Source organism: Pleurodeles waltl, chromosome 4_1, assembly GCF_031143425.1.
Source record: "Pleurodeles waltl isolate 20211129_DDA chromosome 4_1, aPleWal1.hap1.20221129, whole genome shotgun sequence".
Lineage (NCBI taxonomy): Eukaryota > Metazoa > Chordata > Amphibia > Caudata > Salamandridae > Pleurodeles > Pleurodeles waltl.
In genome coordinates this window covers 713666302-713683017 of record NC_090442.1, presented here as the reverse complement: position 1 = coordinate 713683017, position 16716 = coordinate 713666302, and the positions used below count along the sequence as shown (strand labels likewise).

The window sequence follows — 16716 nt, the reverse complement described above, 5'->3', positions numbered from 1 at the left end:
AGCATAAACTCTTTGGCTGCCAGTTTACAGGGAAGGGAACTGTCTGCAGTTGAGGTAATGTTTGTCCCAATATGTTATTGCTGTTCAAACTTGTATTTATGGTTCATTAATGCAAAGCCTTTATTGTTAGGGTGAGCACTATAAATAAACGTTGTAAGGTCACACTGCACTACTGACAGTGTGGTTCCAGTAAAAAAAAAAAAAAAAAAAAGTGTACACACGTTTCAAAGGTTTAACCATACGAGGCTATGTATAATGTTCCCAGAATGTTCTCTTATTCGATGCAAATGTTTGCGGAAGCTTGTCAGCAAGATTGATGATTATTTGCTTTCAAAATAAAATGTTCAGAAAAAAATGCAAGTAGAAAAAAAGGTTTTGCTAAATTACTGTGAAATTGTAGGCACTATTTCATTGAAGCATCATTTAGTAAAATGTGTTGGTGCATGGTAGTATTCCAAAAATATTCATAATTGAAAATCAGTGTAACCATTTTCAACAAGATTATAAAACATGAAAATAAACAATCACTGGCAAAGCCAACCGATCTGACATTGGTTGTCAGTCATTTGATTTTGTCAATGCGTGTCTTATTTTGACATGGCTTTTGTAAAACGTTATTGTTGTGGGAGCTGCCAGGCCCTCGCCATTGTAACAAATGTTGGCAAAAAGAAAAAAAGTTTTTTGGATCTCAAAAACCACACATTGCCACACTGTAGGTCCTGGCAAAGAACAAAACTACATTGTGTGCCAGTATGCTCCTTGTGAAAGCGCAGAATGCCATCACTCACAGTAAAGCCAGCTGATAGATGGATAGAGAGAAAAAAAAGAATTGTAATAAAAACAAAATGTCCTTGTTAACGCCAGACCTAATTAAGGGCCTAATTCTTTAAAAAAGTGACAAAAGTGCGTCCATGGTATATGTCTTTGTAAAAGTGGCTTTCATGAATCACAGTATTTACAGAAGAAGAACAGGAAATCATACTCCTCGATAATATTTGCGAATTGTATTCTAGCACAAGCAAATATGCATGTGTAGGTTTGCTAATGCGAAAATTTATTGGCCATTTGCAAGTTCACTTTCCCTCCAAGCACTTTTTTCCCAACCCTGGAAGAACCTCTGCTTCTGCCCTTGTCAGGAGTAATATTCCAACCTTCCTCAGAATGGGAAAAGATTAGAGAAGAGCTGGTGAAAATCCTTGAAACGTGCAAGTTAGTGGGTTTGCACAGACCGAAAGGATTTCTAGCCCTGAAACTATTACTTACTGCTTCCCCCAGCCCTAGTATGTAGATCTGCGGAAAGGTGACCAAATAAGGAAATTGATATAGTAGGGCTTGAAACTGCTATGATTCAAACTTTACCATAGCACTAGCTCTGTCATAAGCAGAGAGGGTACTATCAGAGCTCTTACATAATGAGATTGCTGCCATAATTTGTCGCTGCACCACATGGCACCAAAGGGACAAGTAGATTTTTTTACAGGACAAGTAGACTTTTGTTACAGGACAAGTAGATTTAAGAAGCAACCTGTCCCATGGACAAGTAGATATTTTATTAAATTCCCCACCCCTGGACAGTGCTTTAGTTATGTGCAGGACCACTAGAGGTATATGGCAGGAAAAGACGAAAGTATGAGGCAGGGTTGACCAATTTATGTGGCAAGAAAAGTCCAGTTATTAAGTTACATTGCCAATAGCTGTACTCAAGAAAATTCGAGACCTATTGTATTGTAAATGTTTGTTATTATTTGTGGTAAAAAAAAGGATGACTGAAATTACATTCGACGTGACTTGTTTGTGCATGTTGTGCGAATTTTTTTTTTTTTTTTTTTTTAATGTGCAACTGAGCTGGAAGTATAATGCAAGCAGCCAAACCTTACCACCATTTATGGTATAGGCTTCTTATAAATAAATAATAGTTACTCTGGCTTGTGTTCGAAGCTCATACTTGCTACTTTTGAAATTCACCGGTTCTGCTCTCCTGCAGAGGTCCTCCTCATTACAAAATTGGAGCTCCAATGTGTTACAACACAGATAATTGTTCCAGACAGGATGATGGTCCTCCGCTATCTAGGATGGTAGCTTGAACACCAGGTTCCCAATCTACCACTGGGAATTACCCTGTGGTTGTCCTATTGGTAAACAGACTCTCTGTTTGGTATGTTTTGTAGTAGGGAAGAAACGTGGTACTGTGTGGGGTGGAGAACCCTCGTTAGTTAAAACTTTATGAAAGGGGTGGTTTTCTACTCTATCGGATTTATTTGTTCCACACTTTCCCACAAGGCCAAAACACGCAAGGGGGTCTCACTCTATGGCCCCGTGTAGTAACTGGGCCTTAGTGTTTCAGCGACCTGAATGCTATAACTCTTTATCAGGACCGGTTTCTTAGCTGTATACAATAAAGGATACACGAGCGGATGAACTCTTGTGGGAGAGCATCACTACTGCTCCTACAAACAAAATGCTGAATTATCACATTATATAGTAGGCCATACATTTCATTTATTTACTTGCAGTGATTCCAAATTGCGTGGTCGAGTTGGTGCTCGAAATTGCATTGTAAGGGTACCTTTTACTAGCAGCGGGATCACACCTTTGTAGTGATATCTATATGTGGCTAAAGGTTGAGGATTGCAACAGTCAGTTGCACTCTTATCAAGTATGTTGCTACCATGGTAATGCTACAAAGAATGTCAGTTTTATAAAACATAAATCTATCAGTGTGAGTCGTGGTAATGTTCATACATGAGCATTCCTACATGCGTGGTGTCAGTGTATCGATGTGCAGTTGATCTTGGTCTATATTTCAGTTTTCCATGCATTTATCACTACAAGGGAATGGAAATCAGCTCTGGTGCTACTCAATCTTCGGTGGTAATTTGTTTATCGTAAACATTTAGCATACGAGGGGCTAAACAGTAGTATTATGGCCTGTGTTATTTTCTGGTGTTATAAACAGGTGTTGAAAGGTAAAAAGTGATTTTGTGCACCTATATAACATCAGGCGGCATGTGAAGCCTTTCAATTGGATATGAATTGATTATATGAATTGATGTGTTTTGAAACTGAAAACCCATAGGTCACCCTTGCTGTGTGATTGTTCGGGAAGGGGGGGGCGAGGGGGGGGTGGGTTTAGTGTTTGAGGTTGAAGTTTCCTTTTCGGCAGTGTTATTTAGGTGTGCATAAACAAACAAAAAATTCAGAATCCCTGCGACATGGCAGCCAGATATGGAATTCCGTACTTAGGATGTATGTGTTATCTGTTTTTGTGCCGTTTTAGACTCCGCAAACGTTTGTCAACCACAAAAACAGACGCGGTTGGAAGTTTGGGTCGGCATAGCTCTGCTGCCCCCTGTGCCTACAAACCACTAATCAAAGTGTCCTTCTGTTTCGACTGAACTTTGATGCTTGTGGAAGTATCACACTGTTTTTCATGGCAACTTGGCGCTTTATACTGCTGCCGTGGTTTCCTTGTCACTTCTGTTCCTTGGACATGTGTAAGGGCGCCCATGTGTCTTGGGTGAAGACCTTATGTTGCTGCAACTCAAGTAGCTAATTCACCCACACGTAGTGTTTTGAAGTTCTTTGAACATCAGCATCACATTCCTTTTGACTCCTTGTGTGATGCGCTGTCACGTTGTCTGTTAAGAATGGACTGCACCTCATTTTTTCAAAGTTTCCAACCAGTGATTTGTTATTTCAGATGTGCAGCACACATCAGTGGCCCACCAAGGCTGCTCTGTCGGTGCCAGGGATTCCACAAGGGTGCCCAAGTGATGTATGTCCATGCCGTGCTGCAATGTGGCAGCAAGTGTGGCTTGCTCTGACGTGACTCTGCGACCTAAGGCTGGGACAGATTCTGAGGTGTTGTTCCAATCTAGCACTAGGCTTCACAGAGTTCTCATGACCTAATTAAGTCTAATGTCACTACGGATTTAATGTCCTGAGACAGACCCAATAATCTGCATAATAACCCTGATTGGAAGGTAAAATCATCAATAGTCGCTTCTTCTACTGCCTCTCCTTTGAGACTCTAGATTAAGGACATACTTGAGCCCTCAGTTTCGGTTAAGGGACAGAAAAGAAGAGCAAAATGTGACTGCATACATTATATTCAAGATAAGATGTCACCTTGCTGGAAATTTCTATACAAAATTATGCTGCACACTCTAGCTCCGGCAAGTGTATTTATGCTTGTCTGATTACCCCAGACAACAATATTCATCACCCTAATCCAAAACAATCTGCCCCACTTCAATCCAAAACAATCTGCCCCACTCCAATCCAAAACAATCTGCCCCACTTCAGTCCAATCTGCCACACTTCAATCCACCTCACTCCATCCCAATCCACCACACTACTATCCTCTCAACCCACCGCACTATAATATGCCCCACTTCAATCCAAATAATTTTATGCCCCACTCCAACATAGCAATCCACAACAATCTGTCCCACCCCAAACTGCCCCACTCCATTCCAGTCCACCTCACCCTGATCCACCTCACTTTGTCACACACCAACCCACCACACTCCAGTCTGACCACTCTAATCCAGAATAATCTGCCACACTTCAATCTGCCCCACTCCAGTCCAAAACAATCCGCCCAACTCCAGTCTGCCCCATTACAATCCAAAATATCTGCCTCACTACAATCCAAAAACATCTGCCCCACTACAATTAAAAAAAATCTGACCGACTACAATCTGTTCCAGTACAATCTGCCACTTTCCAATCCAAAACAATCTGCCCCCTCCAATCTCTCACACTACAATCCAAAACAATCTGCCCCATTCTAATCCAAAACAATCTGCCCCACTCCAGTCCATGATAATATGCCTCACTCAGGTCTGCCCCCCTCCAGTCCAAAGCAGTCTGCCCCACTGCAAACCAAAACAATATGCCCCACTCAAATCTGCCCCACTCCCATCCAAAACAAATGCCCCACTCAATGCAAACGAAATCTGCCCACCCCACTCCAAAACAATCTGACCCTTTCCAATTTGAAACAACCTGCTTCCCTCCAGTCTGCCCCACACCAATCCAAAACAGTCTGCCCACTCCAGTAAAAACCATCTGCGTGGCTCCAATCAAAAGCAATCTGCCCCACTCCAATCAAAAGCAATCTGCCCCACTCCAATCCCAAACAACCTGCCCCACTCCAATCCCAAACAACCTGCCCCACTCCAATCCCAAACAATGCACCCCACTCCAATCCATCCCGCCCCCTGCATTCCAGTCCACTCCACTCCACTCCATTCCAGTACACATTACCACGATCTACTCCACTCCGTCCTACCTAAACCCACCCCACTCCAATCTGCAACACTTCAATCCAGATTAATTTGCCACACTCCAAAATAATCTGGCTCACTCCAGTCCAAAACAGTCTGCCCAAAATGCAGTCTGCCCAACTACAACCCAAAACAATCAGCCCCACTACAATCCAAAAGAATCTGCCCCACTACAGTTCAGAACAATCTGCCCCACTCCAATCTGTCCCACTACAATCCAAAACTATCTGTCCCACTCCAATCCAAAGCAATCTGCCCCACTCAGTGTACCACACACTAATCCAAAACCATCTGCCCCACTCTAGTCCAAAGCAATCTGCCCACTCCAATCCAAAGCAATCTGCCCCGTTCTAATCCAAAACAAAGTGCCCCACTCCAGTCTATGATAATCTACCTCACCCAGTCTGCCATTCTCCAATCCAAACAATCTTCCCCAAACCAGTCGGCCCGGCTCCGGTCCCAAACCAGTCGGCCCGGCTCCGGTCCCAAACCAGTCGGCCCGGCTCCGGTCCCAAACCAGTCGGCCCGGCTCCGGTCCCAAACCAGTCGGCCCGGCTCCGGTCCCAAACCAGTCGGCCCGGCTCCGGTCCCAAACCAGTCGGCCCGGCTCCGGTCCCAAACCAGTCGGCCCGGCTCCGGTCCCAAACCAGTCGGCCCGGCTCCGGTCCCAAACCAGTCGGCCCGGCTCCGGTCCCAAACCAGTCGGCCCGGCTCCGGTCCCAAACCAGTCGGCCCGGCTCCGGTCCCAAACCAGTCGGCCCGGCTCCGGTCCCAAACCAGTCGGCCCGGCTCCGGTCCCACCCCAGTCCAAACCAATCAGCCCCACCCCAGTCCAAACCAATCAGCCCCACCCCAGTCCAAACCAATCAGCCCCACCCCAGTCCAAACCAATCAGCCCCACTTGAATCTGTCCCACATTAATCCAAAAGAATCTTCCCACATTAATCCAAAAGAATCTTCCCGCTCTAATCCAAAAGAATCTTCCCCGCTCTAATCCAAAAGAATCTTCCCCGCTCTAATCCAAAAGAATCTTCCCCGCTCTAATCCAAAAGAATCTTCCCCGCTCTAATCCAAAAGAATCTTCCCCGCTCTAATCCAAAAGAATCTTCCCCGCTCTAATCCAAAAGAATCTTCCCCGCTCTAATCCAAAAGAATCTTCCCCGCTCTAATCCAAAAGAATCTTCCCCGCTCTAATCCAAAAGAATCTTCCCCGCTCTAATCCAAAAGAATCTTCCCCACTCCAGTCCATTCCATCCCACTCCATTCCACCCCACTCCATCCCAATTCACCCCACTCCATCCCAATTCACCCCACTCCAATCCACCACAATACACCCCACACTAATCCACCCCAATCAAGTCCAACCCACCCCACTCCAATCCTACCCATCCCAGTCCAATACACCACATTCCAATGCACTCCACCCCACTTCAGTCTAATCCACCCCAATCCAATCTAACCCAGTCCACCCCACCCCACTCCAATCGACCCTCCTCACTCCAGTCCACCTAACTCCAATCCACCTTAATCCTCCCCACTCCAATCCAGTTCACCTTAATTCACCCCAATCCAAACCAATGCGTTGCACACAGCCTTAGTCCACCCCACCCCACCCCACTCCAATCCAATCCACTCCACACCAATCCAGTCCACTACACTATACACCAGTCTAACCCATCCCACTCTAGTACAATTACTCCACTCCATCCCAATATACCCCACCCTAATCCATCCCACTCAGTCCGATCCACCGCACTCCAATCCAATTCACCGCACTCCAATCCAATTCACCGCACTCCAATCCGACTCGCCCCACTCCAATCCACCCCACCTCATTGCATTCCCCCACTCCAGTCCACCCTACCACATCCCAATCAAATCCAATCCAACCCACCTCACCCCAGTCCAGTCCAATCTATCCTACGCCAATCCACCCCACTCCAATCCACCCCACTCTGTTCCAACCCACCCCACGCTTCTCTACTCCAATCTACCTGCTCCAATCATCCCCACTACCCCTCTCTACCCCAAGCCAATCTGCACCACCCCAGTTCAGTCCACTCCACTCCAGTCCATCCCACTCCAATGCAATAAACCTTAACCCACCCCACTCCAATACAGCCTTAATCCACCCCATTGCTGTCCAATCTACCCCAGTCCATGCTACTCCAAACCACCTTAATTCAACCCACCCCAAGCCACACAATCTGATTCACCCCACATGATCCAATCCACCTCACACCAATCCTATCCACATATACCAATCAAATCCACCCCACTCAGTCCACCCTACTCCATCCAACCCACCCCCACTCCAGTCCAATTCATCCCACTCCGATCCACCCCACCTCACTCCAGTCCAACCCACCTGAATCCAATCCACCCCACCCAATTCAATCTAGTCAGCCCTACTTCACCCCACTCCAATCCACCCACTCCATTCCAATCCACCCCACTGTACTCCACCCCACCCCACTCCTATCCACTCCACCCCACTCCGATCCACTCCAGTTTGATCCAGCCTACTCCAGTCTAAAACGAACCACTCCACTTCACCCCAATCCAATCCACCCCACCCTAGTCCTATCACTTGAGTTCAATCCACCCACCTCAATCCAGTATAACCAACCCACTCCAATACACCTCGCCCCATTTCAATCCACCCCACTCTACTCCAGTCCACCCAACTCTATTCCCATTCACCCCACTAGCTCAATCCACTCCACCCTATTCCATGCCACTCCATGCTACAAAACTCTGCCATTGAACTCTACTCAACTCTACAGCATTCTACTCCTCCCTACTCCACTCCCCCTACAACACTTCACTCCACTCTACGACACTCCACGCCACTAACTTTTAGCCATGCTGAACAGCAGCCACACTGACGTACAGCATGGCTAAAACACATTGCCAAAGCCAACAGCTCTTGTAAAGGCGAGACCTGTTGGCTTTGCCTCCCACATCTCCCACTGACCCAGGTTTGTAGTATTCACAAGACCAGTCAAAACCTTAGTAAAAATCGTCAATCAGGAGGTCAGGTCATGTAGAATGAGAGCGAATAAACAGAACTTCGTACCAAGCATCAAACTACAGAAGCACAAAATCGCAAAGTTTCTGTGAGGATAAATGCTCCACGGAACACCCGGAATAATCCCTGCTCATGCCAAACCTGTTGGCTGAAATTGCTGGATTTTATGTGCTGGTGAGGTTTTTGTTGTTTTAAATCATAGTAATGAACTGAAGGGAGACATTTTCCCTTTTATGAGAGTAACGGTGCAGCTTATTTTCTTTTCTTTTTTTTTTTTGGTGGGCGAGCAATGATTATAGTTAACTGTCAAGCAGATTTGTAGTTTGACAAGCCCAAGATACTGTCAACGTTTTTGTTTTAGGCACTGCTTTGCTTCATCAGTGGTCACTTAGGGGCAGTGGTCGGATGCCAGAAAAATGTGACTTTAAATATAGCTTTAGATGTTTGTTAGCACCTTCTCTGACAACTTAGTATTGTGTTTTCATTAAAGTAATGAATGCTTTCTCTCTTCGTCTCCCAGAAAAGAAAACGCAGGGACAAGGATGAAGATGTGGTCAGTGTCTGCAGCCTTGATATTAAGGTAACAAACTCTATTTCAAAATTTACTAAACCAGAGGACATACTGCTGTTTAGTAGTAAGTGAATTAATACCTGGTGTATATATATATTTATGTTCATGGAAATTTGGTAAAATACCATCGTGCCACTGAATTGGCTTTTGAGGGCTGTTTATAGCTTGATTTCCGAATTTCCTAAGCTGCACCTAGAAGTTAAACTGTCCTACTCCTCCTGGTGAGATCCACTTTCTAGATCCTTTCAGTTGACCCCTCCGAAATACCTGAGCAGCTGCATGGGGTAGGCAAGGGACATAAATAAAAAAACACGCTTCAATGCCCTCCGTTCCTCTAGCATATGTTAGCCATATACAATGTATTAAGCCATGTATTACTACGTTTACAATCATGTGTCTATAATACATGATATTACTGCATTAATATTTCAGAATCATTTTGTCGAGTAATATCTTTGAGTAGATATTATTTGTGGGGATATTATCTATGCACAATTGTCATAAGTTAATGTCCTTTCCAAAAGGCCTTGTTGTGGTCTTATCCGTAGCACTGGCTTAAATTTGGTAATTAAGGTTCAGAATGAAGAGTCGAACAGTTTACTGTAATGAATTGCTGTGTTAAATGACCTCTTCCCTGAGATTGCTAATGTTGTTAACTATAATACAGTTGGCCGTGTGAAGGTGGGTTGTAAATCCCTGTGTATCCATACTTAGCCGAATGGCCGACTGCCCAAAAATTCTAGTTTTATTTATTTATTTACATGTTTTATATGGGACACTAACTGGCTCCCGGCTGGAGTAGCCCTGCCTTTTCAAATGTGCATACTGCATCTTATGCAACAGAACTCTACTATCAGGTATTCGCCCAACATTGCTAGGAGTGGGAAACCTTGGGAGCCTGTTTGATGTGTGTAGGAGGCTGGCCTGGCTTGTAGTGGGTACCAAAGGTACTTACACCTTGTGCCAGGTCCAGTTATCCCTTATTAGTAGAATAGAGGTTTTTCTAGCAGCTTAGGCTGAACTAGGAGGCATGCAAAGCTCCTACTATACCACTTATATCATATGCACAATATCATAAGAAAACACAATACACAGAGTTACTAAAAATAAAGGTGTGCCACAAGTATCTCAGTGAGTACCCTCAGTAAGAAGGTAAGTAATATGCACAAGTTATATGTACACAAACCACAAATAGGTAAGTAAGAGTCAGAAAAGTAATGCAAACAGTGTAGAATTACAATAGGTTGCAATAGGCAAGCATAGGTATAGGGCCAACACAAACCATATACTCCAAAAGTGGAATGCGAATCACGAATGGACCCCAGACCTATGTGAGCTTGTTTAGGGTCACTGGGACTGTAAGAAAACAGTCAGGGTGTCCAAGATACCCCACCCCAGTCCTGTCCCTGTGCGAGAGCAAGTTTCAACCCAGGATGATGATGATGATGGTAGAGTGGAAGCTGGCTTCTCCCCTCCATTACACTAATAAAACTGTATACTTTGATTTACAAAATGCCTCTGGTCTTGATACCGCCCCTGAGGCAGCGCCTGACTCACTACAGGGCCACAAAAGGAATAAAGTGTCTTGTCCATAGTGGTAGTTTCGAGTGCAGCTGAAATATTGGAATTGTAGTTGCCCTCCATTGAGGCTAAGACTGATGTTTGGATAGAAATACTACAGTGTGGGCTGGCAGCATCTGAGCCTTTGCTTCCGTTTAATGAAGTCCTCACAGATACTCTTGTGGCTAATTGGTCCTGCCCATTTCTGAATAGGCAGGAGGACAGAATTCATAGACAGGCACCTGATGACCCAGATTTTCTCATCAAGCACCCCACTCCAGAGAGACTTATTGCACAGTCCTCGACCATGAGGTGAATCCTGTCTCATTTGTTACCAGTTCTCCTGTCAGCCAATTAAAAAGGATTGATGTTTTGCAAACATTTGCCATCTTGGCACTACAGCTCAGAAAATGCAGTCCCTCTGCTGTGTCAGTACACAAGCTCCCTTCGGGACATGGCTAGCAAGATCTTGCTGGCTGTCCCAAAGGACCTTAGTCTCTTTAGCTCAGACAATACATGATGGGCAGGACACAGTCAAGTAAGTTATCCATACTGGGCTGGATACCACAGATTTCCTTAGCACGATGGTCGGCACTAATGTTGTCATCTGTAGGCATTTCTAGGTGAGGCCCATAGGGTTTTCCAGCAATGTACATGGCTTCTGAGTCTCTCTTCTTTTGAAAGAAGGCAGACTCCACTTTGGAACGCTTTAGCAGAGATATATTGTATCCCTTAGGGGTGTTGACCCATGCTAAGTAATTCCCATACCAGTTCATAAAATTGAGAGCCTATTCCAAGGAGCTGGCTTATAGGCAGAGACAGTCTTCCCAGCCAGTGAGGAAGCGGACAGCCCAGTTCTTTCGGGGCCGTGGGTGTAGCCACAGCAGACAATGTGCATGCGAGCAGATACATCAATCTTTTCCTCTACAACAGCCACCAAGCCACTTTAGTTTGGCCTTACAGGTGCACGCCCACCCAGTAGGAGGCTCAGTCCAGTACTTTGTCCTGGTTTGGTGATCCATCACATCCGACAGACAAATTCAAACTACACACATTGGCACAGATCATATCTGCTGTGGAACCAGGAGTCTGGATCAAGTCATTAGACTTGAAAGACATATTTTCATATACTTATCCTGCAGTCCCACTGGTGTTACCTATGGTTCAAAGTGGGCTAGGAGCATTTTCAGTTTATTGTGCTCCCCTTCAACTTCTCTAGTGCTCCTCAGTTTTTCCCAAAGTGTTTGCAGTGGTCGCTGCCCATCTTCAGAGATCAGGGGTTCTGTATTCCAGTATATCGATGACTGACTGCTGAAGGCAGGCTTGCTGCAAACATTTAACATTGTTTTATTTTATCATAAACAAACCAGAGTCCTATCTAAGGTCCTCACAGAGAGTTTCATTCACTGGGGCAATTTTGGACATGATGGAGTTCAGGACACTCAGGCTATGATCTTGATGTTATAGGCTTGATCCTGTATGCCGGTTTGGGTGACTCTTAGGCTTGTTGCTCTCTATGCTTCATGCATCCTCCTTATTAACTATGTCAGGGGGCACATTGAAGTTCTTCAGTGGAACCCGAAATCCCAGTAAGCCCAACATCAAAACCTCCTTTCTGACACCATCCATGTCTGAGATGAGCACTCACTGTCTACAGTGGTAACTATCCTTCTTGCTGGGTTGAGGAGGGGGGAGGTTCACCTGGGAGGAGCTGGAGATCAGCGGTCTCTGGTTTCCAGTGGAGTGCAAGCTCCACTGGAACCTACTGGAGCTGCAGGTTATTTGTTCTGTGCAGAAGGGCCGTCCTGCAATCCATTAAGAAGAGACTCATGCAGGTTCTAAAACACAGCATCACCGCTATGTGGTACTATAACAAACAGGGTGGGATGGAGTCCTGGGTCCTTTTTCAGGAGCCTCAGCGTTACTGGAGGTGGCTAGGTTGTCAGGCCATGTTTCTAGTTGGCACTATCTAGAACATGCAGTGTCAACTTTTTGTCCCTTGGATCAGAACACTTGCTTAGTAGATGCAGTCTGGCAGGAATGGAGCAAGGAACTCCTGTACGCTTTCCTGCTGCTAGCGGTCTTTCCTCAAATCTGAGGAAAATCAATAACGACCCGCACAAGTCATCCTGGTGGCTCCAGTTTGAGCCAGGAGCTTGTCGTACCTGGCGTGCCTTAGCATGGGCATCTGTCCTCCAATCTGGATTCCGCTTCAGTGGGGCCTCCTGTCCCAGCAGTAGATCAGAGTCCTCCACCCAAACCTACACCGCTTACACCTCCATATGTAGAGATTGAGCACCGGTAGGCAACCACTTTGTCTGCCACCTGGCATGGTAGGGTTGATCCTCGTTGCCAGAAACCCCCCCCACCCCCTCCCCACCCCCACCTCACACCACTTGGGTGTTTTGCTCCCCCTCAAAGGAGGAGAGGCTTCATCAGTTAAACTCAAAAAAGGCTTCAAGCTTTTAAGTTGATCGCACTAAGAACTATTGAATGAGTAATCAACATTTTATGGGATTCTCTGTAGAAAAAAGAGGAAAGGCTGTGCAGAAGAGGACTTTGTGGAGGTGTATAGTGCTGTGCATGAAGATCTGCTGTGCACTGTACCAGAAGCAGCCCCTGGAACGCCCAAGGGCTCATTCCACCATGATCACGGCCGCTACCAGTTGGTGTTGCCTGTCCTTGACATCTGACAGACTGCGACATGGCTATCGTTGCATACATTCACAAAGCAGTACTGCATTGACAGCCAGGTTGTGTGGGAAGGACACTCAGTCCACTCAGTTCTGCAAGATGATTTGGTCTTAGACCACTTGAAAGATCCTTCACCTTGGGACGATACTGCTTTGGTGTCTGTTCAAAGTTGAATAATCTGCAATTAGATATATCTATTAAAAGAAAAAGAAGTCACTTACCTTCGGTAACTATCTTTGTGGGGAACAATCTTTGTAACCGCAGATTCCTCTCTGCCCTCTCACCTCCATGTTCTGTGGGGTGGTGTCTTTTTAACATCTAGAAAGAACCCAAGCTAGTGATCAGAACACAGTTACTAACAATTGTTCTCTGATGTGTCTGAGGATGCGGAAAGGGAAAAAACAACGTCAGTGTGCGAGGTGACACTTATATGCATCTCCACTCCATCACTTCTGGGGCGGTATTGAGTCAAAGTGGAGTCACACAGTGCCACCATGCAGCGCGCAGGAGCACTGCTACAAACATAAAATCACCATATCCAGTCTATCCACCTTGGGGGTATTCTGAGGTGAGGAATATGTGTTTAGATAGAATGTGCTCTAAAAAGAGCATTACTGAAGTAAATAACCTGTTCATCAGTGCTATTAGCATGAGCAGTTCAAGTTCAAAAAAGTTCATTAAGGCAGTAAGGTACCTTGGTGGATTACTGTCCCTGCAGCTATGACATGGTTGGGTGTGATCAGGATGGAGACCGTGGCGGTGGTTTCCACCATCCTTTTGTTGTCTTTAGGTCGAAGTCTAAGATTAGTCACTGTGTTGGTGTAAACTCCTGCTAATAGCCATATGAAGCCTCTTGTAGCAAAGCGTTATATAAAAAACACTTTTTCTTGAAGTACTTGAGTAATCCTGTTCTCATACCACGTGTAAAAATGTCGATATGCTGACTCGAGTTTGCTGTTGAATAGATCTATTCACATTTCCTGTTGTCTGAATTTATGGACTGGCAACTGGCACCCAGATTCATGTTGATCTTGTTCATGGTACCTGTACTAATTGATGATTACCTGAGCAGCCAGCTCCCTTTACTGTCCGCCTTGTGGCTCCCTCTCCCTCCACACCTCTGACGAGCATGTGAACAGCTCTGAATATTACTTCTGCTTGAACTGGCAGAGTGGCAGTAGCCCCACTATGCCCATGATGGGTGGTCACCCAGAGCACGCTGCTCCTTCGGTTCCACATTCTGCTCCAGAGCGCGATGGAATGGCTGCTCTCTGGAGGTAGGTAGTAACAAAGAGGTAGTAGCTCAGTTGTGGCATCACTTGGGAATCTGCTATGCCACACACAAAAGTCTTTCCACTCGCGCTTTTCTCTCCAGGGCTCCCTTATGTAACACCCAGAAAGCATGGCAAGAGTGCCGGACGGGATCGGGGTTTTCTAACAGAGATCCCCACCTCTACTATCTTTGCCTTGGACTTTGCTTTGGCAACTAGTTTCAGACATACTGAGACGCCTTTCCCTGTCATTTAAGGTCAGCAGTCCTGCTCCACGCAGAATAGTGCACTCAAAGGCATGTTTAGTTACTAACGAAGGCTGGGCCTGAAGGCACCAGGACAGCTGATGCTGGCATGAGGGAGATAGGCCTGACAGGTACACCGTGGGGCATCAGAGGGCATTAACATTTCCTGCTAAGGGATATGAGGGGCAGGCCATACTCTCATGTTGTATTTTATGTAACACGCACTACCACTAGGTAGGGCACTTGAAGCACTTACTTACATGTTATTCATTCTGCAGTGTTACCGACACAAGATTTGTCTCGCTTTCAGTCATGTCGGCATACAGATTCCATTCAGTGAGAATCCTGCTACAAAGTCCATTGAGTCCAAAGAAAGTATAAACTAAGATTTGTTGTAGAACACAACCATAGCTAGAGTAGTTCTTCCTCGCCAGCCAAGGATCAACTGACCGAGCTAGGAATTTCCACCTTCGAGGCATAACCAAAGAATTTAGAACAAAAGAACTTAAAGCACAGTAGGAAAGCACACTGCGTGGCGTTCTTGTGGCTTGAAGGCATAACACATTCTTTCTAAAATCCTCTCTATATTCTCTTGAGAATTGATCTCTTTTCAGCTTTAGTGCAGCCTCTAGCCAAAGAGACTAGTGCCTACAAACTCCTGAAACCAATTACCACACATAAAAACCAAATATCCTCTTGGAGCGCCTCCTTTCTTATCCTGCTTAAATATACCCAGTGCTCTAGTACCATTCTTCATGCATACTATTGTGGGCGGAAGGAAACCCAAAATTTTAGTCACCCCAAAATTCACTGCAATCAGAATGCCCACATTTCACACTATCCGGGACTGTGTTAAACCTCAATATCATGAAGGAATGATCTCCCGCATTAAGACACCACCCAGTGCATCAGAATATCAGAAATACAGTCTATTAAATAAATTAGCCCACTCAATAGCTGAGTTTTAGATCAACAGAATAGTTAAAAGGTTTAATTTCAAAATTCTAAAGTAAGGCGATGCAGTCAGTGCCATAAAAGTTCTCAATGAATAGGGCAATACAGAGAGATGCAAATTGTAAAAATAATGTTAGTCACAAGTGGGCAGCAAAACCAGGAGAGAAATGGACAGTATCCTTAATAGAACAGGAAAGCCTCTCTGCTCACCCCGGAATGTAAGGGGTTTTATACATAATTTTCACATATGAAATTAACAGAACTGCAGAATCACTGTGTTGTGAGCAATTGTATAATTGTATCAGCAAATCAGAGGACAGTAAAATTACACTTCATATTGCCTGAACACCTAAGCAGGTGATGTAGTTTCCACTACATGAAAATTCTGCCCCTGGTAAGCTAATATCATTGGGTGATGCGCAATATATACGCAAACAGTGTGAATGAAAAGGGCACAGTGAGCTAGTAGGACGATCTTGATGAAATAGTTGCAGTTTTGTGACTGAGCTGGGGTAAGTACATTGAAAGCAACCTGGACAATTCTAATTGAAATAATAAAATAATCTCCTTGATTTCCTGCTGCAGAAACGACAGTGATGCAGCTGGAAAACAATAGGACATGAGTGACTTTCATTTTGGACAAGATGGTGGTTAAGCCTAAATTGAAGCATAGTTAACAATGGTCAGAAAAAGACACTTCTACTCATTATAGAGAATTTGTTTCAAAGATAACAGTACTATATCAATGTATACATTTATAAGCAAGTGTAAAAACGCATTCTGCACGTTAATGATGCACAAAACTAGAAAAGCATAGAAATCCTTAACACTGTCACTTGGCTCTTAATATTTGTGCCTGGCCTTTCTTCCCCTCAATCCTCCTCAGCCCTCCCAGTTGCACGCACACGTGTGCAAGTGTGTTGGGCATCTCTTGGCTTTGTCAGTGCCTCTCCGTACTTTAGTTCGAATGCTAGTGAACAACGCAACAAGAATTTAAACAAGGTTATCAGCTATCACAACATTTTTAATATGACGTGTAAGAAATTAAAATGTGTGGTTACTTTAATTTTACGGGTGCTGAGTGAACCTTAATCCCTCA

The 16716-nt window shown here is 45.0% G+C and overlaps 1 protein-coding gene across 1 annotated transcript in view; it reads left to right on the top strand.

The window, feature by feature from the left end:
• The window catches only part of NET1 (neuroepithelial cell transforming 1), a 302520-nt gene that overhangs the window by 168127 nt on the left and 117677 nt on the right, over nt 1-16716 (top strand). Inside the window, exon 3 of the mRNA XM_069229301.1 lies at nt 8843-8902. Coding sequence (XP_069085402.1) covers nt 8843-8902 — 60 coding nt within the window. The remainder of the gene's footprint in view (nt 1-8842; nt 8903-16716) is intronic.